Genomic DNA, 24,323 nt, shown 5'->3' on the forward strand with positions numbered 1-24,323 from the left:
TTTTTGGTCAACATGGTGCGTTCCCTCTTGAATGCTCACTCTCTCACGCTCTCTCTCTCTCTTCCCCTCTCTTTCTCCCTCTCTCCCCCTCTCTCTTTTTTTATAATTGAACCACAGTGAGATAGAGTTACAAAGCTGTCATGATGCAGTTTCAGTCATACAATGTTCCAACACCCGTCCCTCCACCAGTGTATACTTCCCACCACCAATATCCCCAGTATCCCTCCCACCCGCCTCGCCCCACCCCCCACCCGGTCAGCCTGCCTCTGTGGCAGGCATTTTTCTTTATGTCTCTCTCTACTTTTGGGAATTAGGGTTTGCAATACAGATATCAAGAGGCCATTGTGTTTGGCCCTTTACCCACTCTCAGCACACGTCTCCCACCCAGAGTGATCCCTTCCAACCATCATTGTGTTGAACTCTATTGCTTTATTAGCAAATAGTTGTATACTGCATCAAGTTTACCTTCTCTTGTCTCCAAGAATGCCATTTACAAGGTTGAGAAATATCCTGCAATCCTAATTAAAAAAAAAAAAGGTATTTAGGAAGCACAATAATTTAAAATTTTTGTTTCGAACTTGTTATTTCTTAAACTACTTACTGTTTCAAATTCTGAGTCTTTAATTCCTTTAAATGCCTTAGCAATAAAATCCATTGAAAACCAGTGACATGCCAGCTCCTGTCTCTGCTTTTCTGTGGTCATTCTACATAAAGCCTCCACGATACCAACTTGGAAATCATAATCTTTAAAAAAAATTGTTGGTGTGTTATTTTAATTATGGAAATAAAGTTCATAAAATAGTATATTTTATAAAGTATTTTGAAAAAGCAAGATAAATCAGCGAATTATTAGTGTAATTTACTCATCCGATGCCATTTTCATGATCTAGATTAGAAATATGTCATTATAGTTCCCAGCAAAAGAAGTTTCCTACAAATGTGAAAATGATATTGAAAAAATATTTTAAGCAGCCAAAGACTCTGCTATCCATGATTTGCATGGGAAATAGCAAAGTAACCCATAGTACAGTCTATAAACCAAAGAATGTTCGTTTTCTGGTTTTAGTATGTTTACAGTTAGACTCATGTATTTTATTTCTACTATTCAGTTACTTTTATCAAATTTTTTTGAGATAATACTGATTTATATCACTGTGTGTGTTTTAGAAACACAGTAAGCTAAGTGTTTTTGTAAATAGTGGTTTTGTCTCTTTAAATCATTACATCAAAGATTAGGAGAAAATATTTGGGATTTTTAATACGATTAAGTATTATTTAAAACATATTCTCTAAAAGCAACCCCACGCATACTAAACCACACAAAATAAAGAATTTCTCTTTGCAAAATTAATGAAGATCTTTACTTAAAAGTTATTTTTTATGCTGATAGATCTGCCATGAGGACCAAATTAACATCTCTCACTGTCACATTTTTGTATATGCTACTTGTATATCTCATTTTTCACTTATTTAAGTAAAAATTGCTAGGTCAGAAGAAATCTCTAAGGGGTCAGAGTGCACGCTTTACACGCAGGATCCTCAGGTTCAACCCCAGAATGACATGGGCCCCACAGTACCAGAAGGAGTAAATCCTGAACATATAATCAGGAGTAACCACTGAGTTCCTCTGGAGTGTAGCTCCATAAAACAAAAACACCATTTGACTATAGTTTATAATTCACTCACAGAATCTCAGTCTACCACAATGTTTCTATTATTCTCACTAGAGATATTATATCATATTATTAAACTTGGGATACTTTTCAACATGAACAGTTTGAAAAGATATACTTACCTCCAGCATCCAAAATCCTTTCTCCCAAACTACGCCTAAGAATCAAAATAATAGATTATATACTAAACTATTATCCATCAAATATAAATCCTCTAATTCTGGGGGGGAAAATCCAGTAAAATTCCAATTAGCTAATATCACAGATTTTACCAGAAAATATATATTAAAAATCTACAGTAGTTTATCAGTATTAATTATTAATGCAACTCATGGTTGTCTAATTGACTATAAAATGTTCTTTAGGGGCTGGAGCAATAGCACAGAGGGGAAGGCATTTGCCTTGCATGAGGCCAGACCGGGGTTCGATTCCCAGAATCCCATATGATCCCCCAAGCACCGCCAGGAGAAATTCCTGAGTGCATGGGTCAGGAGTAACCCCTGTGCATCACCGGTGTGACCCAAAAAGCTAAAGCAAAAAAAAACAAACATTACTTAAACCACTTGAAACAAAATAGTATATATTATTACATGAGAATTAACATTTCTTGACTAAAGAGTATTTTTCTGGCATCTTGAGGCATTTTATCAAGCATAGCATTCATTTTCTTCAGAGTCTGGAAAAGAAAATGATAAATATATTCAGTGGAACATTAAGTATAAATATTTAGAAGTATAAATGTAGAAGCTTATTATTTTCTTAATTAGCACTTTCACACATAATGGAAAATGATGGATGAATAGTATAAGTATATAGAATGTATAAGAAAAACACCCCAGATATCAAAAAGTAGAATATACTATGATTTCTGTACATAAAATCTGTATACTTTATAATGTAACATGTTGTTGATGCTATAAAGCATGAGCAAAGCAAAAACAGTACCTTATTAGTGGGCTTTTGTCGCTACACATATGTATACTCATATATATATATATATATATATAGGATATATACTAATGCAAATTTCTTTTAGCATTTAAATAACGAGAATCCGAATAATCATGCTGCAATGTATTTTCACACGATTCATATGTAGATGAAACCCAAGATGGCTGAGTTTTCAGTAAATCATTCTGTAACACACGTTATTCAAACACCAGTTCGTAGACCAGTGGCCATCCACAAGTGTAATAAGAAAGGCTCACACCACTGATGTGCCAGGTTGTTTATAACTGATAGTCTGAACCAGTACGCCCAACAGGTGTCAAAAGATCGAAGGGCAGCAAGGGGAGTGTGGACGCCAACGTTCTCGCCAACGTTCAGTGGGCACTCTCCTGCTTCCTGCTAACAAGAGCAGGACAACTGCGGGAGGCGGGTGTTGAACCCTCACGGAACTCTGCTAGTGCTCTGCCACGGGTCAGGCCAGTGGTAGGTGTGGTTTTCCCAGCAGGTGGGCACCAGTTGTAAACCCCCTCTGTGGCCCATAAGACCCACTGCTTGGTCTCCTACACTGAATTCTCACCAGGGCACCCTGGCTACCCCGACCCATTAGGCCAGTCACCCACGACCCCCTACTCCAATCAGGTATCAGTAAGCTCAGGCCAAAGAACACATTTCCTGAGTCAGTGCAAGAAGAGCCACAGTTACACAGGTACATCAAAAATAAAGGGAACATCCCTGAAGGGGAAGGAAGAGATCGCCACCTCCAGACTGCCACGGCACCTTGGTCAAACAGTGCAGAACCCCACCATGAGGAGAGAATGAAGACAGGAGCCTGTTGACAAGGAATACCCACATATATAATCTCTCTGATAAAGAATTCAGAGATGAAATGGTGAGGATGTCTAATGAGCTCACAGGGACAGTGGAATGGACATCCAGAAAGATATAGCAGGATCTGAGAGGAAACAGTGGAACGGGCATCCAATAAAATACAGAAGGAAATGAGAGCAGCAATAAGAAAACTATAAACAGAATATCATTAATGAAAAAATTTGGTATATGAAATTAAAAACTCAATGGTGACCAACAGCAGAGTAACAACAGCCGAAGGCAATCAGTGAGCTTGAAGATGAGCTGCAAAAAACCTCCAGGAAACAACCTAAGATGTGGAAAGACCTCAAAATAGCTCAAGAGTGGACAAAACTATAAGATGAATTTTAGCGGAACAACATAAGAATCATTTGAGTCCCAGAGGAACAGGGAGGCAACCCAAGTGATGTAGTAACAGCTAAAGATATCATTGCTGAAAAGTCCCCAGAGCTGGAGAACTCAGGCTTCCAGATCCATGAAGGCTGAAGGGTACCAGTTAAATGAGACCCTAATAAAAAGACTCTAAGACATATCCTAATCAGAACAACAAATACCACAGGTACACTGCCAAAAGCAGCAAGATCAAAGAAGGAAATTATATACAAAGGAGCGTCCCTGAGATTTACAGCAGACCTATCAAATGAAACCCTCCAGGCCCGTGGTCAATGGTGGGATATAGTTTAAAAAAGAACTTAATAAGGTCTCACCAAGAATACTCTACCTGGCTAGACTCTCTTTCAGAACTGAAGGAATTATACACAGCTTCATGGATAAACAACAGCTCAGAAACTTCATAAACTCAAAACCAATATTGAAAGGACTGAAGGAGCTACTGCAAGGTAAGACAAACCCCACAAATGCAACAAACTACTACAGAAAGATGGCACAAAACACAACAATAATCTCTCTCAATGTTAATGGTCTAACTGCACCAATTAAGACACAGACTGGCAAAACTGATTTTAAAAAACTGAATCCAACATTCTGCTGCGTACAAAAAAACACATTTGAATGAATACTCAGAGAAAACACAAAGTCAAAGGCTATTTTTGACATTTTTCAAGCAAATAACTCTTTCAAAAAGGTGTGGGTGGCCATACTAGTATCCAACGACAGATTTCAGGCTGGAAAAGGTTAGAAGGCACAGCAAAGACCATTTCCTAATAATCAAGGGACAAGCACATCAAGAAAAAATTATGCTCCTAAATATACACACACCCAAAGAGGGACCAGCAAAATACTTAAAACAACTGCTAACAGATGTCAAGGAAGACACTGGTAGCAGCATAACAACAGTTGGAAACTTCACCACTGCCTTGTCATCTCAATAGATCAACGAGACTAAATACTGGCTTTAAAGGAAGAAACAGCGAGCTATGTTGGAACATTGTATGACTGAAACACAATCATGAACAACTTTGTAACTATGTATCTCACCAGTGATTCAATAAAACAAAAAGGACTGAAGAATACTGTTTTAGCTGCTAGACTAATTATGTCAGCATTGCAAGTTAGAGGAGGAAAAAATGCAGAAGATACACAGTTTAGCTGTACAGCATTTACCTTGCATGTATGAGGCCCTGCATTTAATCCCTGGCACCAAACACAAAAAAACCACCAAAAACTCAGGGGCCGTAGTGATATTACAGTGAGTAGGGCATTTCCCTTGCATGCATCCAACCTGGGTTTAATCTCTGATACCCCATATGGTACCTCAAGTCCTGCTAGGAGTGATCCCTGAACACAGAGACAGGAGTAAGCACTGAGCACTGCAGGGTGTGGCTCAAGAATCAACAAAAAGCCCAACTAAACCATACTTTAAAATGGTGAAAAAGATGGGCCAAAGCGGTAGTACAGCAAGTAGGGCATTTGCCTTGTATGAGGCTAACCTGGGTTCAATCCCAAGCATCCCATATGGTCCCTGGAGTACCACCAGGAGTAATTTCTGACAGCAAAGACAGGAGTAAGCCCTGAAGGAAGGCTCAAAGCCTGGAGTACACACTTTACATGGGGGATCCCCAGATTCAATTTCCTGCACTCCTAGTTTCCAACGAGGCATGGTCTCTCAAGCAGGAGTGAACCCCAGTCACCAAACTGGTGTAAGCCCCCTAAAAAGATAATTTAGTGCCACAATAAAATATTCTATTTGAAGACTTGCAATCCAGTTACCAAATATTCTTAAGTTTTAGGTTTTAACAGAGAATTTAATAAATTACTTTACCTCCTGTTGAATACAAATATTAACTCTTGAGTCAATAATCAGGGCACATATTCGAGGTATGAAGCTTTCTACTACTTGTTTTTTACCTGAATAAAAGCATTAAATTATTAATATATGTATTTCAAATTACTGAAATGGCAATTATTTTTCATGTGAATTCATAGGAAGGATGACTTCACAGCCTATCTGAAGAGTCAGTCCAAAGTCCACTGACCTTCAAAGTCAAGAAGTTTTATAACATCAATTGCAAGTTTAAGTAGTAACTAATACTAACCCTTTATTGATTTCTCTGCTCTTAACACTCTGCTTTAAAGTTTTTAGGGGTGAAAACAGTCCCAAAGAATCAGTGATTACACAAATTGAAAAATCATCTTTGTACCTAATTGAGTTTTCACTTTTTTTTTTTTTTTTTTGCTTTTTGGGTCACACCTGGCGATGCACAGGCGTTACTCCTGGCTCTGCACTCAGGAACCACCCCTGGCCATGCTCAGGGGACCATATGGGATGCTGGGATTTGAACCTGGGTCGGCTGCGTGCAAGGCAAACGCCCTACCCGCTGTGCTATCTCTCCAGCCCCGAGTTTTCACTTTTTTTTTGAAAGTTGTATACCCATTTTCTGTTGCAGCACTGTATTATTGTTAAAATTCGCATTATAAAATAACCTACATAAAAATTCCTCAGAATATATTATTGTTGAATCTTTTTAGATAGAATTAATTTTTTAGAAATAAATCAGTCATTTATATATTCATGGAGTGAAAGGTGTTAATAGTCATTATTGAATTTTTGCGGTATGACTAAATTAATGAGACCAAAACTCAATATGAAACTTTCCATTTTTTTAACCTTATGTATTTACTTAATCCAAAAATACTACTTCTTTATGTGCCTAAAACAGAAGAGAGTTAAAGAGTTATCCCTTTACCAAAAATTAAGGTCAAACCATGTAGTCCTGATCTTGAATTGTTAGTGGTTTTGGAGAGTCATTTAGCTAGTAAGTAGCAAACCTAGACTAAATTTCGTGCTCTTTGGCATTGAGGCTGAAAATACTTTTTATAACTTATTTATAAATAATTCATCAGCCTCAATTATCCTACAGAATTCTTCCTCGACAGGCAGAGAGATGGAATAAATTGGGTATTACTGCTAAGGACAAGTGAGAGGATGAATAGGAACATGTTCTCAGTTTATTTGCAGAACATTTTCCCCATTATATCAGGAGAATTAGAACTAGCTCACGAACTAACTCTACAGCACTGCCCACTTTTGTATAGCAGCATTAATTCACTGGTAAGAACTTGGTAGAAGTATCTGAATCTATCATGTTTTTCATCTTGAAGTTTTGGGGGTGGTGTTTGGGCCACATCTGCAGTGCTTGGGGCTTCTAGCTCTGAGCTCAGGGATCACTCCTGGGTGTTTGTGTGTGGGGGGTGGATGGGGGGAGATGGAGGGGGCAGGGGATCATATGTGGTGTCAGGGATCAAACCTGGGTCAACCGTGTGCAAGGCAAGAACCCTACCTGCAGCACTGTCACTGTGGCCATCTCACTCATTCTCATGAACTTAGCTATGATCAGTGACACAGAAATTAAACAGCTGTTCTCTGCTAAACATCACCCTGGCTTGTCCTGTGTCATATAGCAGTATCCCAGGGACTTGGCAGTAAAAAGTTTTACTCTCACCTTTTGAATTTAGGGCCAAGACTGAAATTTTTCTGGACGAGAGCTGCCCTTGACTATCTTATCAAACCCTGAGTGAGCTTAATGAATCTATCACAAAATTATAATGAAAAATTATGCTTATATGGGAAATCAATTAAACTAGGCTATCTGAATCAAAAGTGCCACAAAGCTACTTTATACACTTCAAGGCTGTCAAACCTTTAGAAAAGAAAAGAAATCAATTAAAACTAGGCTATCTGAATCAAAAGTGCCACAAAGCTACTTTATACACTTCAAAGCTGTCAAACCTTTAAAAAAGAAGGGGCCCCTCCATTCTCACATAGATTCACAGCAGATAACAACTTCCCCAAGCTCCAACTATAGATTCGGCAGCATTACTGAATCTTTAAGTGCAAAGGAAATTTCTCTATTTCAAAATCTGGTTAACTATAGAGCTGAATAGTTCCTCCTAACTTTTGAAAGTGGCATGATATCCTATAATATCCTATAAATACTTTCCAAGTGATAAATGTGCTAAATTAAAAATCATGCTTAGGAATTGATATTGGTCTTTGGTATTATATGCATTATAGAACATTTTCTAATGCACTATACATAAATCTCATTACAGATAAGCACGAGCAAATTAATATCTGCAATCAATTTTGATTACAAGGAACATTAATTTTGAATCTTAAATACTATCCCCTCAAAAGCAGTGCTATTCTCCACAGACCTGAATTCTTTTTAAAAAGTACTCATTTATGATCATGCTTTGAAGTACATTAATAAAACATTAATGGAAATTTGGTTTTTGTCTTGGTATATATATATATAAATATAACATCCCTAATTTTCTTAGTTTATAAAAGCAGACATATTTACTATCTGATCCTTTTCAGTAGAAAAATCTAGGACAATACTGTGAGAATGATAAGGCAATACTAAACAGAAATATTTATTGTACCTTCATCACTGGTGTCATGTACCACCTGAAAGAAATAAATATAATTTAGTCTGTTATAGCCATTACAAATATCACTAAAGTAGAGGTTATCACCACATTAATCAAGATAAGTGGTCCACAAACATGAGTTGAAGAGGCAAATCCAATCCATTCACAAGCCAGTCAGTTACTTTTAGGCTCAGAACACAGAGAAAACAATGTTCTTTTAAAAACAAATACAAGCTATAAAGCTATAAAACGCCAGTTATTAAAAGTAATTTTTACCATTAAAAGATCAAATAGGTCTTCTACCATGTTTATAACAGATTCTTCTTTTGAATTTTCTTGACTCAAAATAAATTCCTTGGACTTTTCAAACCAGGTAACCATGTAAAAAAAAAAAAAGCATGGATCAATTAAAATAAATTCAACTTAAGTAATCTTAAGAATGCATTTGTTTGTGTAAACAACATCACTGTAATCACTGTCATCCCATTGCTCATCGATTTATTCAAGCGGGCACCAGTAACGTCTCTCATTGAGAGACTTATTGTTACTGTTTTTGGCATATCCAATACGCACGGGTAGCTTGCCAGGCTTGATACTCTCGGTAGCTTGCCGGGCTCTCCGAGAGGGGCGGAGGAATCAAACTCGGGTCAGCAGCTTGAAAGGCGAAAGCCCAACCACTGTGCTATCGCTCCAGCCCTACATAGGAATAAAAATTAAAAAGTAAATTTGCTTTCAAATAAGTTGATATTTATTCTCTGCATGGCAGAGCCTGATAAGCTACCTATGGTGTATTCAATATGCCAAAAACAGTAACAAGTCTCACAATGAAGACGTTACTGGTGCCCGCTCAAGCAAATTGGTAAACAATGGAATGCCAGTGACAGTGACAGGTATTTATTTATTTTGGTTCTGGGACCACAACTGGTGGTGCTCAAGGCTTATTCCTGGCTCTGCACTCAAGGGTCACTCCTGGCAGGACCCAGGGGACCACACAGGTGCCAGGGATCAAACCCAGGTCAGCAACATGCAAGGCAAGTGTTCTACCCACTGGAGTGTCTCTCTAGTGCCCAATGATTTTGGTTTTAAACATCTTTATTGCTTTGATTTTTAGTAACTTACTATATTTTTACATCATATAGATGGAAACTGATGAAGTGAAATCACAATGGTCTTTGTTTCCTCCATAAAATTACTAGCTCAGGGTTCAGAGGATAAATTAAAAAACATATCGTATTAGATCATTTATGCATTGCTATTACCTGGGAAGTTTAAGAACTGTTTCACTTCAATTAACTGATTCACTTAAATGTATGTTATATCCCAGCCAATGTTCTAGGTGCGAAGTATACAGAAATGAAACAGCAGAACAAAATCAGCATGGGAGACAGAAATGAAACAATTAAAAAATTAAGATAGTGACTAAGATAAGATGAACTGGAGCGATAGCAGAGGGTAGGGCATTTGCCTTGTCGGGTTCGATTCCTCCATTCCTCTCGGAGAACCCGGCAAGCTACAGAGAGTATCCCACCCTCACGGCAGAACCTGGCAAGCTACCCGTACCATATTCGATATGCCAAAAACAGTAACAAGTCTCACAATGGAGATGTTACTGGTGGCCACTCGAGCAAATCGATGAACAGTGTTACAGTGCTACAGTGACTAAGATAAACTAAAAATAAAATAAAACAAGAAAATGCCTTGGAGAATTTATTTGATCTTAAATTTACATGAAAGAGACTGCATAGTGAGTTCTCTGTGCTCCTTACCTTTGTAATTTAAACCACAAACTATGTAAATAAATATCACATCATATACTTATCTTTTGAACTAGTCCTTGTTTTATCATAGTCAGAAGTCCAGTTTGTCCCAAAATACTGATATTTTTACTGCATCTTCTAATTGTAACCAAAACGGTCGAAACAGTTTGAGCATCCTTTTTAGTTAGCTCCTGAAATGAAAATAATATATTTTTAAATTTTATGTATACTTTTATATATTTTATATTTTTAAAATTATATATATTTTAAACTTGTTAACAAAAAATTCTATGGCATGAATATCATGCCAGGATCCTTATAGCTCTCACAAATTCCCAAGGGAAGTCATTTTCATAATCTCCACATTGCAAAGTATGCAAGTATGGTTTAAAAGGCCTAAGGCTCCCTAGCCAGTCAAGAACAAACTCAGGACCAAAACTCTGTATCAATTAAAGAAATTTTAAAATAGGACAGACTAAGGCAATTATTTTCCACCCTTAAAAATTCTATCAAAAAATCTGTTTACTTAACTAATGGATTAAATGAGAATTTTATTCAATTTTTGAATTAATAATAAATCTGAGATACTAGGGGAGGTTAACAACAACCAACATTCTCCATACATAAAAGGACCTTATATGTGATAGATCAAATTAAAGGTTTTATGACTTCCTATTTCTACAAATGCCAAATATATAAATTACATGCAAATATGAAGAATTTTTTAAAAATAAACCAGATTGTCTAAACTTCTAAGTAGGAGTTTGTTTTTTCTCAAGTTTAGTTAATAGTTAATAATGTAACCTCATATAAACACAAATTTTTATATTTTTATTCTTCTCTCCCTCTCAGAGAGCCCAGCAAGCTACCGAGAGTATCCCGCCCTAACAGCAGAGCCTGGCAAGCTACCCATGGCGTATTCAATATGCCAAAAACAGTAACAAGTCTCACAATGGAGACGTTACTGGTGCCCGCTCGAGCAAATCGATAAGCAACGGGATGACAGACAGTGATACAGTGATAAATATAAAATAGTTTTACATTTTTATATAGAAAAGAACAATCCAATATGAGTATTCGGAATGGTCTATAAAAAGGTAAGCAATTAGTTGAATAAGCATTTACTTATATAACTTAAGCAAACCTGCTAAAGCCTTATTTTTATTCATTTCCTCAAATAGTGTATTTCTTCAAGCAAGAATATACATTATTAGTGCTATACAATTTTATCATTTAGCAAAAATATTTACCCTGCATATAAGGTCATCCAACTTGTTTAAAAATTGTTTGCTGCACTTAATTTTCACATCTTCATAAATATCAATTTGTAAAAGGGTTTTTAAAGGTTTAAAATCATTTTTTCTTAAAACATCATCGATGCATTTTTCCAACTGCTAGAGAAATACAATGAATGGCACATACATTAAATCAAAATAAAAATTATCATCCCACGAAATATAGTAATTTTATAATTGTTTAAATATAAATTTTAAAAAGAACTTTAAAAGTTCTTTGTTTAAAATAAGTGAATCAATTCATTTATTTAAAACAAAGCTATCCACTACTAAAGTTAGAACAGCAAAGAGCATGAGTTTCTATAACTATACAGGAAAATAGTATTTTCCACTTCAATTATTTTATAGAGAAGTGATTAAGTTAAACTCAACAAGAACCTATTAATAATAAAGTAAAATCAACGTTAGATTATATAACACATGACAATATCATGAGTGTAAATGCTGAGCTAATCTATTAAATTCATATGAGCTTTATATACATTCCTATGGTTGCATGAAGACAGGCAAAAGCTACCAACTAATATGTGTATGTGACATATACTATACAGATGTAATACACATACATACTTAGTGCATACATGAATACATATATGCATACACACACACATATAAATACAGACATAGTAACCCCTCACTTAAAATCTTAGCTAGGTTTTTGGATACTGCAACTTTAAACAAGATGACATAGAAGAAAGGATATCCTCAATATCTCACTCATCCTTAGCTGGTATTTTTTCCTCACAATGTTATAATAAAATGATGGGGATTAAAGAGTAATTTCAAAACCTGCTATATACATTTTGTAGATACACGATAATATATTTAATCTTTATAAAATCTGCCATCCCACATCATAAGTAATTTTTCTACTACAATAAAATCATTGTATTTGGTGGTGAACTGCATGCATATTAAATGCATTAAACTTACACTTTACCTAAATATAAATATCATTTTGTTGTGGGGGTCACACTAGGCAGTGCTCAGGGCTGACTCCTAGTTATGCACTCAGGGATCACTCCTGGGAGGCTCGGGGACTCTATGGGATGCTGGGGATTGTATTCATGTCAACCACATGCAAGGCAAGCACTCTGCCCACTGTCCTACCTCTCCAGCCCTTTCAAAACTATGCAAAAATGTCCACCATAAGTTACATACAAATCTGTGTATGATACTTTTCAGTGAAAGGTACATATAATTAGGACCGATAGTGTTTTACTATTGTTAAAAAGGCTTTTAAAAACAAGTACAGTATTGTGAAAGAAATGAAAGGATTACATTTTTTTCTATTAAGCTATTCTTTTTTGAATAATTTCATAAATATTGTAAATTCATAAACATAAGTAAGGCATGTCTTTCCTAACAATATTGCAATTAAAAGCTATTTAAAGAAACAAAATCAGATTTTTAGGAGTTAAAATAATTATTTTTGATCTAGAACTACATACCTGAAGATCTGGTCTTATTGGCATTTTCACTTAATGTTTTAAAATGAGGACAAACAATACCTATGAAAAGAAAGAAATTTCTGTGTTTTATAGTCTGGTATATTATGTTTACAATTTAAAATACCTGAGTGTTTAAAAAAAAAGCATTACTGCATATACCAAGGCAACAAAAAATACTGCTTCTTCAAAGTGTTCACTGGGGGGAAAATGTCATAGCTATTAATGAAACTACTGGAGGAATGTACATAAGTCATTAACTCAAGCCTTCTCTATAGAGGACCTAAACATCAAAAATCCTGCCAGGGACAGGAGTGATAGTATAGCAAGGAGGGTGCTTGCCTTGCCCAGCCAACCTGGGTTAATCCCCAGCATCCTCTATGGTCCCCTCAGTATTGCCAGTGATTCTTAAGGACAGAGCCAGGAGTAAGCCTTGAGCATTGCTAGGTGTGGCCCCCAAATGAACAAACACAAAAAATCCTGCCAAAGGGGTCACAAGCTAGTTAGTAAAAGGATATACAGAGTCCTGCTATTACCCCAACTTGGGACACAAGAAGAAAAACAATCTTGAGGGGCTGGAGAGATAGCACAGCAGGTAGGGCGTTTGCCTTGCACGAAGCCGACCCGGGTTCAAATCCCAGCATCCCATATGGTCCCCTGAGCACGGCCAGGGGTAATTCCTGAGTGCAGAGCCAGGAGTAACCCCTGTGCATCGCCAGGTGTGACCCAAAAAGCAAAAAAAAAAAAAAAAAAATCTTGAATTTGTGTTTAAATGAATTTTAACTAGACATAACTGAAGAAGGGCAGAATATAGAAGCATACTACCAAAGGACAGGTTGCACGAGAACACAGATATACAATGAAAGGGATGAAGTAAAGATCATATAATCTAGGTCCAGTTTCCTCCACAGGAGAATGAAAACAGGAATCATCTAGCACCATAACAAAGGCATCTAATATTTCCAAATAGAACTTGGAGGGCAGCTCTATAAAGGCAAATAATACCATATTTTCTAGCATTGTATTAGAACAGTTAAAACAATGACCCATACGTGGGAGAGATCAGGGAAAGAATCACCAAGATTAACCCAACACCAGAGGCAATCATCTGAGCAGAGGACAAACTGTGGAAGAGGCGTGTTACAGTGGACGCTCAGGATGGGAGTAGTGTCCTTAAAACAACCATCTTCTCTGCAGTCATGAAGAACGGGCTTTCAGAGAGAGAAAACAGGGAAGCATACATTTTGGAAGGTGGTTATGAAGTGGTGGGCACCAGGGTGATCAATAAATTCTCAAATGCTGTCCCTGAGACACACTTCTAATGGAACTGCAAACCAGATTTCAGATCAAGGTTTCCTGCCTCTTCCTCTTTAGGAAAAGAAAACGGGAGGGGGGGGCGGGGAGAGCTTTCTCAACCAGCCCTAAATAAACAGGTTTTCTGTTTCCTATTACTGAATTCAATTCCCAGTTTCTTGGGCTGACTTCAGCATTAGTCACTGTCTTCTTTCTTGTGGGTATGCCACTAAGGAAATTGAAGCACAGAGCTACATGTGAAAATATCTCTTGTATTTCTAAATGTTTGGATCTAGGGACAGGATTCCTAGAGAAAATTTGCTCCCTATTCAAAAACACCAAGTCTAAAGATGTTTAGAGAGGTGAGACACCTAGACGGGAGCTGGGAGGCCAAGCAATGAAGAAATGTATTGTGCAAAGGGGCACAGAAGAGGGTTCCAAGGTGAAAGCGCTTGCCGAGCAGGCAGGAAAGTGGAGTTCAACTCTCAGTGGCATGACCTACACACAGCCTAACAGTTCTACTTTGGTCCCTGGTGAGAGGCAAAGGTAGATGCTTCGGGGCTTAAAGTGAAGCCAGGGCAAGCCTAGAACCTCAAGTTTAATCTCTGGGGCTCCTGCAAGCACGAGGTACTCCTAATAGTCCCACTGCTCTCAGGATCCCCGTGGGAGGCTGTGGTATTTATTAATTTTGAGAATATAACAGCTAAAGAAAATGAACTAGGATTTGAAACATTTAGTCTAATGAGTTTAAGTGATCAAAAGCATGTTATCAAGTGATGCAAACTGAACAACAGCACTGGTATGGGAAAAGGGGTATATTAGTAATGATTTTATCTCCAGGTGTATGTAAATCATATTTGCAGGGCTGAGTGGGAAGGGAAGTAGAGGAAGAGAGATTCACATACACCATTAGGAGAGCTGGGATACTTGGCAAGTTATTGAGGAGTAAAAGCAAGAACCTATACAAAACGTGGTCTGGCGCGAGCCTCAAGCAATCACAAGCTAAAATCCGAGCTCACAAAGCTGTGCAGAGAAGCGATAAACAAAGACCTCAAAGAGAGAAGAGCAGCAGTGTTGTCCGATGCGGAAGAAGCTGGAAAAAGTATTCGCAACACCCGCCAGTCCTTCACCAACTATAAGACCAAGATGACTACCCTCTGACATCCTGAAGGATCTATCACATTTTCCAGAAAGGCAATGGAAAAGGTTATCTACGACTTCTCAAATCTCTTTGATAGCCACATCCACCTGCCCACATACCAAACTCCGCAGGATGGATATGTCGTTCCCAGCGTTCTCCCTTCCGAAATCTGATACACCATTTTGTTGGTTGAAAGAAGTGCACAGCACCCAGTCCAGACAAGGTCAGACCCAAACACCTGAAGAATCTGCCACCAGTACTCATCAATACACTGGTTCAGCTCTTCACACGCTACCTGTCTGAATGCAAGTTCTGTCCCAATGGAAAACCAGCAGGACCGTCCCGTTGTACAAGAAGAAAGATCCACAACATTGGCAACTATCGCCCGATCTGCCTGTTGTCCGTCGTCTACAAGTTATTCACTCGAATCATCCTGTATAGGATTGGCAGAACACTAGATGAAGGACAACCATGTGAGCAAGTTGGGTTCCGAAAAGGATTCAGCATGATTGACCATACCCACACGGTGACCAAGCTCACTGAGGTCTCGCAAGAGTTCAAGATGCCGCTCTGTCTAACGTTCATCAATTTAAAGGCCTTTGATTCTGTTGAGACTGAAGCGGTCATCAAAGCCCTAGCCAAACAGGGCGTTCAAACTCAGTACATCAAGATCCTCCTCGAGCTGTATTACGGATTCACCACCAGGATCTCACCATTCTACAAAGAAGTGTTCATCGAAATAAGAGAGGGGTTCGGCAGGGTGATACCCATTTCACTGAAATTCTTCAGCGCCACCCTCGAGAACATCATGCAATGACTGGAATGGGAAGGAATGGGAGTGAAGATAGACGGTCAGCAACTACATCATCTCCGCTTTGCAGATAACATCATTCTAATAACACCAAACATTAGCCAAGCAGCACAAATGCTGGCCAACTTCGACCATGAGTGTGGAAAGGTCAGACTACAGCTGAATCTCACTAAGGCGATGTTGATGAAAAACAAACTAGTCCCTGACATTCCATTTGCTCTCAATGGAACGAACATCTGCGAATGCAGCATCTATGTGTACCTGGGTCGAGAAATCAACATGAGGAACGACTTGGTGCCAGAACTGCACAGGAGGAAGAGAGCAGCATGGAATGCCTTCAAGAGCGTCAAAGAAGTGGTTAAGAGGACAAAGAATCTCTGGCTCCGGGCACATCTTTTCGACTCCACCATTCTTCCTGCACTAACATATGCCTCAAAGACCTGGGCCCTACGCAAACAGGATGAGAACACTATTCGGATATCCCAAAGAGGAATCGAAAGAGCTATACTTGGAGTATCATATTCCACTCAAGTGAGAGAAGGAATTTGGAGTTCTGACCTCCGTCGACAGTCAAGAATCAGGGATGCAGTCTCATTTGCCAAGGCATCAAAAATCAGATGGACCAGACACATAATGCAATTAAGAGACGACTGCTGGACTAGAGCTGTACCGAATGGATTCCACGGGACATCAAAAGACTGCGTGGCCGCCCACCTACAAGATGGTCAGACTTCTTCACCAAGACCCTGAATAAATGATTTGAGGCTCTTCATCTTCCTGGAGCGAGCAGACACCATTGGGCTACACTAGCACATGACAGGGATGAATGGAGATGTTACTGGTGCCCACTCGAGCAAATTGATGAATAACTGGATGACAAGTGACAATTGACTCTGCCTCTACCATCACATTACTTGTAACCCACACTTTTAAATCTTTTCTAAAATAAAATACAGTTAATTCATCCCAAAATGTACATAAATGAGGTCCAAAGCATGAATTCAGGAAACCTGTATTTGGGTTATTGTGAAATGAAATAAACAAGGCACTGTTTGCAGCTGGGCAGTCAGCTGCCCCACTCCAAACTTACAGCATGCAGTAAAAGCAGTTCTCAGAGGAAAGTTTATAGTGATAAATGCTGGATGTGAAGAAAACAATCTCATCTAAGTCAGACAAGGAAACTTAAAGAGAACTGCAAAGTACTGAGAGAAAATGCTGCAAACCAGAAGTCCATTGTTATCAGCTATTTTAAAAGAATATTATTATTATTATTATTATTATTATTATTATTTTTTGCTTTTTGGGTCACACCTGGCGATGCACAGGCGTTACTCCTGGCTCTGCACTCAGGAATTACCCCTGGCCGTGCTCAGGGGACCATATGGGATGCTGGGATTTGAACCCGGGTCGGCCGCGTGCAAGGCAAACGCCCTACCCGCTGTGCTATCTCTCCAGCCCCTAAAAAGAATATTATTTTTTTGGAGAGTAAGAGATGGTAAAATGATAATATAACTTAGAAAATTTGTTACCAACAGACCCTATGTAAGAGATATTGAAATGAATTCAGTTATAAGGAAAATGATTTCTGGAATTTTCCTATGAAAAATAAAATTATACAGAGGGAGTTAATTTATATTAAGTATACAAAATGTTTCATGGTGTTAAAAGCATACATAGCCTTGAAATATATAATAAAATATGGAAGGGGTAGGAAATAAACAAAGCACACAATGTCTGAGAAAGGGAAAAGAGTACTATTTAATAGTATTAGATAAGGCCAATTATATATTAGAATTCCTAAGGTAAGTACTAAATGAATAGTGAAATAATACCAAATAATTAAGATAAATGACAATAAATCATGTTTTCTAATTAATCCAAAAGATGCAAAAAGAGAGGAGAAAATCCAGATCAGATGGGACATGTAGAAAGCAATATAAGATCCTGCTGCCAAGATGTGATCCCAGGGGCCGCACATGTGTGTGCGACCTCTCCGCAGCTGCATGAGCGTGACTCCAGATGCCAGCCAAATTTTTCAGCATGGGCAGCTCCTCGCAGAATGTCTCCAGACTGAGAACTAAGCCTCAGCCCCATGCCCGCCCAGGAGGTTCCAGAAAGGTATTTCTCTCTCTTGCCTCTTCCTTGCCGGGGGTGAAGGGCGTGGTGACCGCCATATTATGACGACCACAGATGGGGTTTACAAGCTTGCAACGATCCAATATCTGGAAGAAATCTCCCTGGACTTAGTTGCTAAAGTACAGAAATCCAAAACCTCCTATCTCTTCACAACAGGTCTGACTCTAGTGGGGGACTCCTAACAATAATAGTGAGGTTTGTGTTGAAATATTGAATGTAACCAAAGTAAATAGAAAGTAAAGTGAAATTTATCAGTTACAAGGCGGGGGGGGGGCGCGGGGGTCAGGATGGGAGGTATACTTTTTTTTTTTGGTGGTGGGATATGGGCACTGGTGAAGGGATGGTTGTTTCAGCATTGTATAACTGAGACTTAAGCCTGAAAGCATTGTAATTTTCTACATGGTGATTCAATAAAATAAAATTCTTAATTAAAAAAAGAAAGAAACGTAAGATAATAAATTTAAAGTTTAACTTTAAATGATATTTAATATCATTAATTACATGTCACTAAACACTCCATTAAAAAATTAGACTAGATAGGTTATAAATGAGCCTATATGCTGTTATAAATTTCTTTTTTAAGAGATACAAAGTTGGAAATAAAATAATGGAACAGATACATATCCTGTAATATTGACAAAATAAGTGACTACCTCATTTTAACTACCTTATAGCCATATGTGAATATCATTTAAAGGTGGAATAAAATTTGAAATATGAAAATTAAATCATTTAGCTTCTAGAACATCATGTCCTAGAACATCTTCCTGACCCAGCAATAGACAGGGCTTATTCCAGACCACAGAAACACCATGACCGTGTGGTGGTGGGTGTAGAGGGTGGCCTCCTCTGAGAGAAATGAAAACAGTGGATGCAGGTAAGTTTCCCCCAAGTGTACAGTGCCCAAACTGGCCTTTTGCTGTACGATTTCTTTCCATTTCAGTTAGAGTTAAGTCGTATATTTTTATAAAATAACTATCAGAGATCTGACTTCTAAATAGGCTTCATAAGATGTTCTCTCCCAATTCACTTCCCTTGCCCCCATATTCCTGCTAAATAAATCTGTACCAAGTGCAACTACTACCCAGTAGAAATTAATTTTTCCCGAAATTACTGCACCAGAGGTAAAGCACTGGCCATCTAAATTTAAAAATGGGACCATTTTTATGTGACACTTGTGTGTTCCACTGATGTTCGAAATGGCATAGAAATGATGAAGACTAGGACTGGAGAGATGGCTCAAAGGGCAGGTGCACATGCTTTGCATGCATGGGTTTTCATCCCAAGCACTAAACAGACCCCTGAACATCAAGTGTCTCTCAGTTGGTGCCACAGGTGATGTCCACCCAAGAAAAACACACACCAAGAAGGGAGAGGGTTATATAAGGCAACACAGCGTACTGCTATACCAAAGGATATGTCAGCAAACATCTTCGAGGGTTGACTGAGTGTCTGCCGGACCTGCAGGAGGCCCCAAGTTCGATCCTTGGAAGTGCATGGTCCCCCGAGTACCTGGAAGTTAATTCCCAAGCACATCTGGGTGTGGCCCCTTTTCCCAAAAGACCAAATATTTAACACTAAATAACAGAAGTTCTGAGAACCCAGAAGTAGCCTACCTCTCCATGAGAGCTCACACAACAGCTGCTGGAGGGAAACCCGACTGCACCCAGAAGTCAGACTGTACCGAACATGTTATTAGAAATGGGTGTTCTGGGTACTCAGACGTCTGATCTTTGGACCTACATTCCAAAAACTTAAGAACACTTAATTTTGGACTATGAGTTCTTCAGTACTAGGGCTTTAACTGACAGAGAATTTTAATCTGAGCCTTTAAGTTCCTGAGAATTTTAAAATAGAAGGGATGTCTGTTCACACTTACGGCATCAATGCTGCAGGCATTGATCTTGATGCACTATGTCCCAAATTCAGTAATTAAACCTCTCTGCCTGCTCCTGCACACGGGAAGCTCTACAAATCTAGACATACCCAGAAATAGGATAGGATTAGGGAGTGCATGTTTCTGGCTTCAGATAAGGAATGGCATGAGCCCTAAATTGCTGAATTGATACTCTTTAAACCACTACAAATGTACAGAGTCAAAGTGAAGATCTTCCACAATCCCAATAGAAACCCCAGGGAAGGAACTGCCTCATGAAGAGGTGACAGAAAAAACCTCTAATGATGGGTTAAATAACCTAGTCTAGTGAGGTATGGGAAATCCTCGAGGGCAACAACTTTTCTGAACATCTAGTCTCTGGGGGAAATGACAGACACTGTTCATCTCTTTCTTCCCTGTTAACTCACATTCCTCCCCTCTGAATCCCTCGCACCATCCACCTGATTAGTAAATTTGGGAAAGACCATGGGCCAGGCTCAGCTCCGTTCCAGCCTTCTTTAACTCTTCATGGCCCACGAGCCGTCCACATTGTTCCTGGCAGTTGCACCCCTGTAGGAAGTCAGACCCTTCTCTGTCCTTCTCCTGCCCTCAGTGAGCCATCTGCTGCCCTGCAGGACCGAGGGCAAGGCAGGCAGGACAGAAAGAGCTATCCACTCAGCACACTGCCCCTCCAGCAGGAAGTTGCTTAATTCTGGGGCTCAGTATTGGCAAATTCCTTATGTAATCTAGCCATCGTAAGATTAAAAGTGATGTTTTGGCTACTCTTTTCCCCCCACTATCTCTTCAGAACACAAGAACAAAGAAAAGTGGTATTTATCAAGACTGCTTGAAAGACACCAGTAAGGATAAAGTTAGATAGCTATGGTGTTCCTCTGTTATCAAGACAATGGAATTTTCTTTAATATACAAGAGTAAAAGGAGTAAATTAACATCAACGACAAAATGACCTTTAATAAAATTATAGTGGTCAGAGAAATGGTTCATGGATTAAGGGCCTTGCATTACACACTGCCAATCCTGGTTCAGTTCCTGGCATCACACATGGTCCCTTGAGACCTGACAGGATGATCCCTGAGCACTGAGTCAGGGGTAAGCCCTAAACACCACTGAGTGTGGCCACGGATAAGACAAAATACTGTAGCACTGTCGTCCCGTTGTTCATAGATTTGCTTGGGCAGGCACCAATAATGTCTCCATTGTGAGACTTGTTGTTACTGTTTTTGGCATATCGAATACTCCACGGGGAGCTTGCCAGGCTCTGCCTTGCAGGCGGGATACTCTCGGTAGCTTGCCGGGCTCTCAGAGAGGGATGGAGGAATCCAACCCAGATCGGCCTCGTGCAAGGCAAATGCCCTACCTGCTGTGCTATTGCTCCAGCTACTGGTATTCTGAGCAATTTGAGTAATTCTTTTAAAATATCTACAGTTGGGGTCCATGTTCGGTAGCAATTTGTGGCAAGAGGTCACAAGCTAATTTCAGGCATTGCCCCCCACGTGGCATGGAAGCCGGGCCAGTGAGGGCCTCTTGACACACAGGCGGCCTGCATCACGGCAAAGTGATTTCCAGCACACTGCAGCCAGGAGTGCAACCCCAAGCGAAAACCATCATCAAGTGTCCATGGCCCCCAGCCACAGTCACCACCACAAGTAGAAATGACAATTTTTTAAAAAATTCTGATTGGTTGCATTAAAGACATCAAAGTCAACATTTCCAGAATAGCATACTGAACTGGATACATACAAGCTGAAGATTTATCCTTCCAGGTCAGCAAACTGTGGACTTCTAAGCAAACCAGTTCACTTCTTTTATCAGTAATGGTCTTCTAGGCAAATCAGATTGCTTCTTTCATCAGTAAAGATTTATCTAAAAATTATATTTAAAAAAGACAGTCCTAATTAAATTTTAAAAAATCAAAAAATTATACTATTTGAATTCAAAACACATCACAAAGTCACAGTTACTGATGAATAGTACAAACAGGAAATGGGTAAGTGAAACAAACTTTAAATGCATACTAAAATATATGTTGTAAGTTCATATCTGAGTAAAAAGGGTTAAAAATCATAGGGGAAACGGTAAAAAGGTGATTAAATGGTATTGGGAAAACTATAGGGAAAAAATATTAGAGCTGTATCTCCTACCAATCACGAGAATAAACTACATGAACTATCTACATAAACGTAAAATGTCATTTTTTAAATGATTAAGAGGAAATAGAGAAGAACAACACTGACTTCAATCAAAATGACTTAAGTATAAAAAGAAAAAAAACAGGTTTCAAATTCTTGTGTCTGCAAAAAAGGGAAAAAAGGCAGAAATTGGGGCTGGAGCAACAGTATAGCAGGTAAGGGGCTTTGCCTGGGTCTGACCCCCGGCCCTGCCAGTAGTGACCCCTGAGCACGGGACCAGGAGTCAGCCCTGAGCGACACCGGGCACAGCTCAAAAAGGGCGGGAGGGGGATGCAACAGACCGTATGACAAAAACCACAAAGATGATCACTGCGAAGAATAAGAGAAAGGGACGAGCAACAGGCAACACGCAGCGGGGGAGCAGACCCGAGTGAGGACGGGCCGGCGAGGAGGGGCCGGAGACCGGGAGACCCCCCACCCCCCGCCGACCACCTCGCAGGGCCGAGGCCGTGCCGTGGGGGGTCGCGCCCTCTCGCCCACAGAGCGGAGGGGGGGTCGCGCGTGCCGCTGGCGCGGGGGCCGCTCGCAGGCCGGGCAAGGGCCGGGCAGGCTCTGGGGTCCGGTCAGACCCGGCACGCGTGGGCCGGCACCGGAACCGCGCGGGACCCAGCGACCCGCCACGGCCCAGAGCGTGTCCCGGCCTACACGGAACCGAACCGCGGGGCCGAGCTCGACCGCCACAGAGCCGCCCCCACCGGCAGGAGCACAGGTCGGCCGGCCACGCTCCCTCGGCGCGACCCCCGCGGGACCCGAGCCGCCGCGACCCCCGTGACCCAGCGACCCCCGCGACCCCGCGCCCCCCGCGCCCCCCGTGACCCCGCGCCTCCGCGGCCCCGCAGCCCCGCGCCCCCCGCGGCCCCCGTGACCCCGCGCCCCCCGCGACCCCGCGCCCCCTGCGACCCCCACGACCCCCGTGACCCCCGCGCCCCCCGCCACCCGCGCCCCCCGTGACCCCGCGCCTCCGCGGCCCCCGCAGCCCCACGACCCCCGCGTCCCCCGTGACCCCACGACCTCGCGACCCCGCGCCCCCCCCCGCTCCCTCGGCGCGACCCCCGTGACCCCCGCGGCTCCCGTGACCCCCGCGACCCCGCGAACCCCCGCACCCTCCGCGGCCCCGCGCCCCCGCGGCCCCGCCGGGTCAGCAACGGCCGCCGGTTCCCACAGCCGCGCCCGGGCGGGCCCCCCGCCGTGACCCCAGACCCACGCCCCGAGCCCCCGGCCCGACCCCGCGGCGTCGTTCCTCAGGCGCGAGCAGCCGCCCCGCGGGCGCCCGTCCCGCCGGCCGCCGCCGTTCGCGCCACAGGCCCGGCCCGCGCGTCGCCGCGTCCCACCTGCCGCCGCGCCCGAGCCCGTCGCCGCCGCGTGTCCGCGCCTCAGCCGGCGCGCGGGGCTGCGGGGGCCGCGGGGGGCGCGCGGCCAATCAGCCTCGCGGACCCGAGCGCCCCGGCCAATCAGCGCCGCCCGCACGGCCGGCCCCGCCCCTCGCGCCGGCCGGCCGCCGCGCCGGGGCCGCCTGAGGCGCGAGCCAGGGTCCTGCCTGTGGGAAGCGGGTTCCCCGCGCCCCCGCCCGGAGCCTCCCGCGAGGGGCGACCCCCGCCCGCCCCCGGGGGCGCGCACGCGCGGGACTCGAGCCGGCGCCTCAGGGACGCGGGGAGCGGTGGGGCACACCGAGTATCCGGACGCCAGGGCCGGCGCCGCCCCGACGACGCCAGCAGAGGGCAGCAGAGCCGCGCGGCCGCTCCGCCAGGCCCCGCCCCGGCCCCGCCCACACCGAGGCCCCGCCCACCGCCGCCCCGTCCCGCCCCGCCCCGCGCGCTGTCAGTGCCCGGCACCCTCACTGGCCGCCCGGACCCGCCCCGCCCTGCGAAGCCTGTGCAGCGAGAGCTGCCACTCTCTTCCCGAGGCTGATTCCAGGCAGCACCAGACAGTGTCTTCCTAGGATCTTCAGCCTATCTCATTGACATGGGAATGTAAGTGAAAAACTAAAACCAAATGCTTCCAGTGTAAAATATGCAGAAGTTGTTAATATCTA

The 24,323-nt window shown here is 41.8% G+C and overlaps 1 protein-coding gene across 1 annotated transcript in view; it reads right to left on the minus strand.

Moving 5' to 3' along the window:
• The window catches only part of SYCP2 (synaptonemal complex protein 2), a 69,777-nt gene extending 46,038 nt beyond the window's left edge, over positions 1-23,739 (minus strand). Inside the window, exons 1-12 of the mRNA XM_055137430.1 lie at positions 23,623-23,739; positions 21,843-21,965; positions 12,828-12,887; positions 11,332-11,475; positions 10,142-10,272; positions 8,601-8,703; positions 8,337-8,361; positions 5,710-5,795; positions 2,264-2,349; positions 1,796-1,830; positions 602-744; positions 466-518 (exon numbers count right to left, since the gene is read on the minus strand). Of these exons, the coding sequence (XP_054993405.1) occupies positions 466-518; positions 602-744; positions 1,796-1,830; positions 2,264-2,349; positions 5,710-5,795; positions 8,337-8,361; positions 8,601-8,703; positions 10,142-10,272; positions 11,332-11,475; positions 12,828-12,851 (830 nt within the window). The 5' untranslated portion in view covers positions 12,852-12,887; positions 21,843-21,965; positions 23,623-23,739. The remainder of the gene's footprint in view (positions 1-465; positions 519-601; positions 745-1,795; positions 1,831-2,263; positions 2,350-5,709; positions 5,796-8,336; positions 8,362-8,600; positions 8,704-10,141; positions 10,273-11,331; positions 11,476-12,827; positions 12,888-21,842; positions 21,966-23,622) is intronic.
• Positions 23,740-24,323: the final 584 nt, after the last annotated feature.

This window comes from Sorex araneus, chromosome 5 (genome assembly GCF_027595985.1).
Source record: "Sorex araneus isolate mSorAra2 chromosome 5, mSorAra2.pri, whole genome shotgun sequence".
NCBI classification, from domain to species: domain Eukaryota; kingdom Metazoa; phylum Chordata; class Mammalia; order Eulipotyphla; family Soricidae; genus Sorex; species Sorex araneus.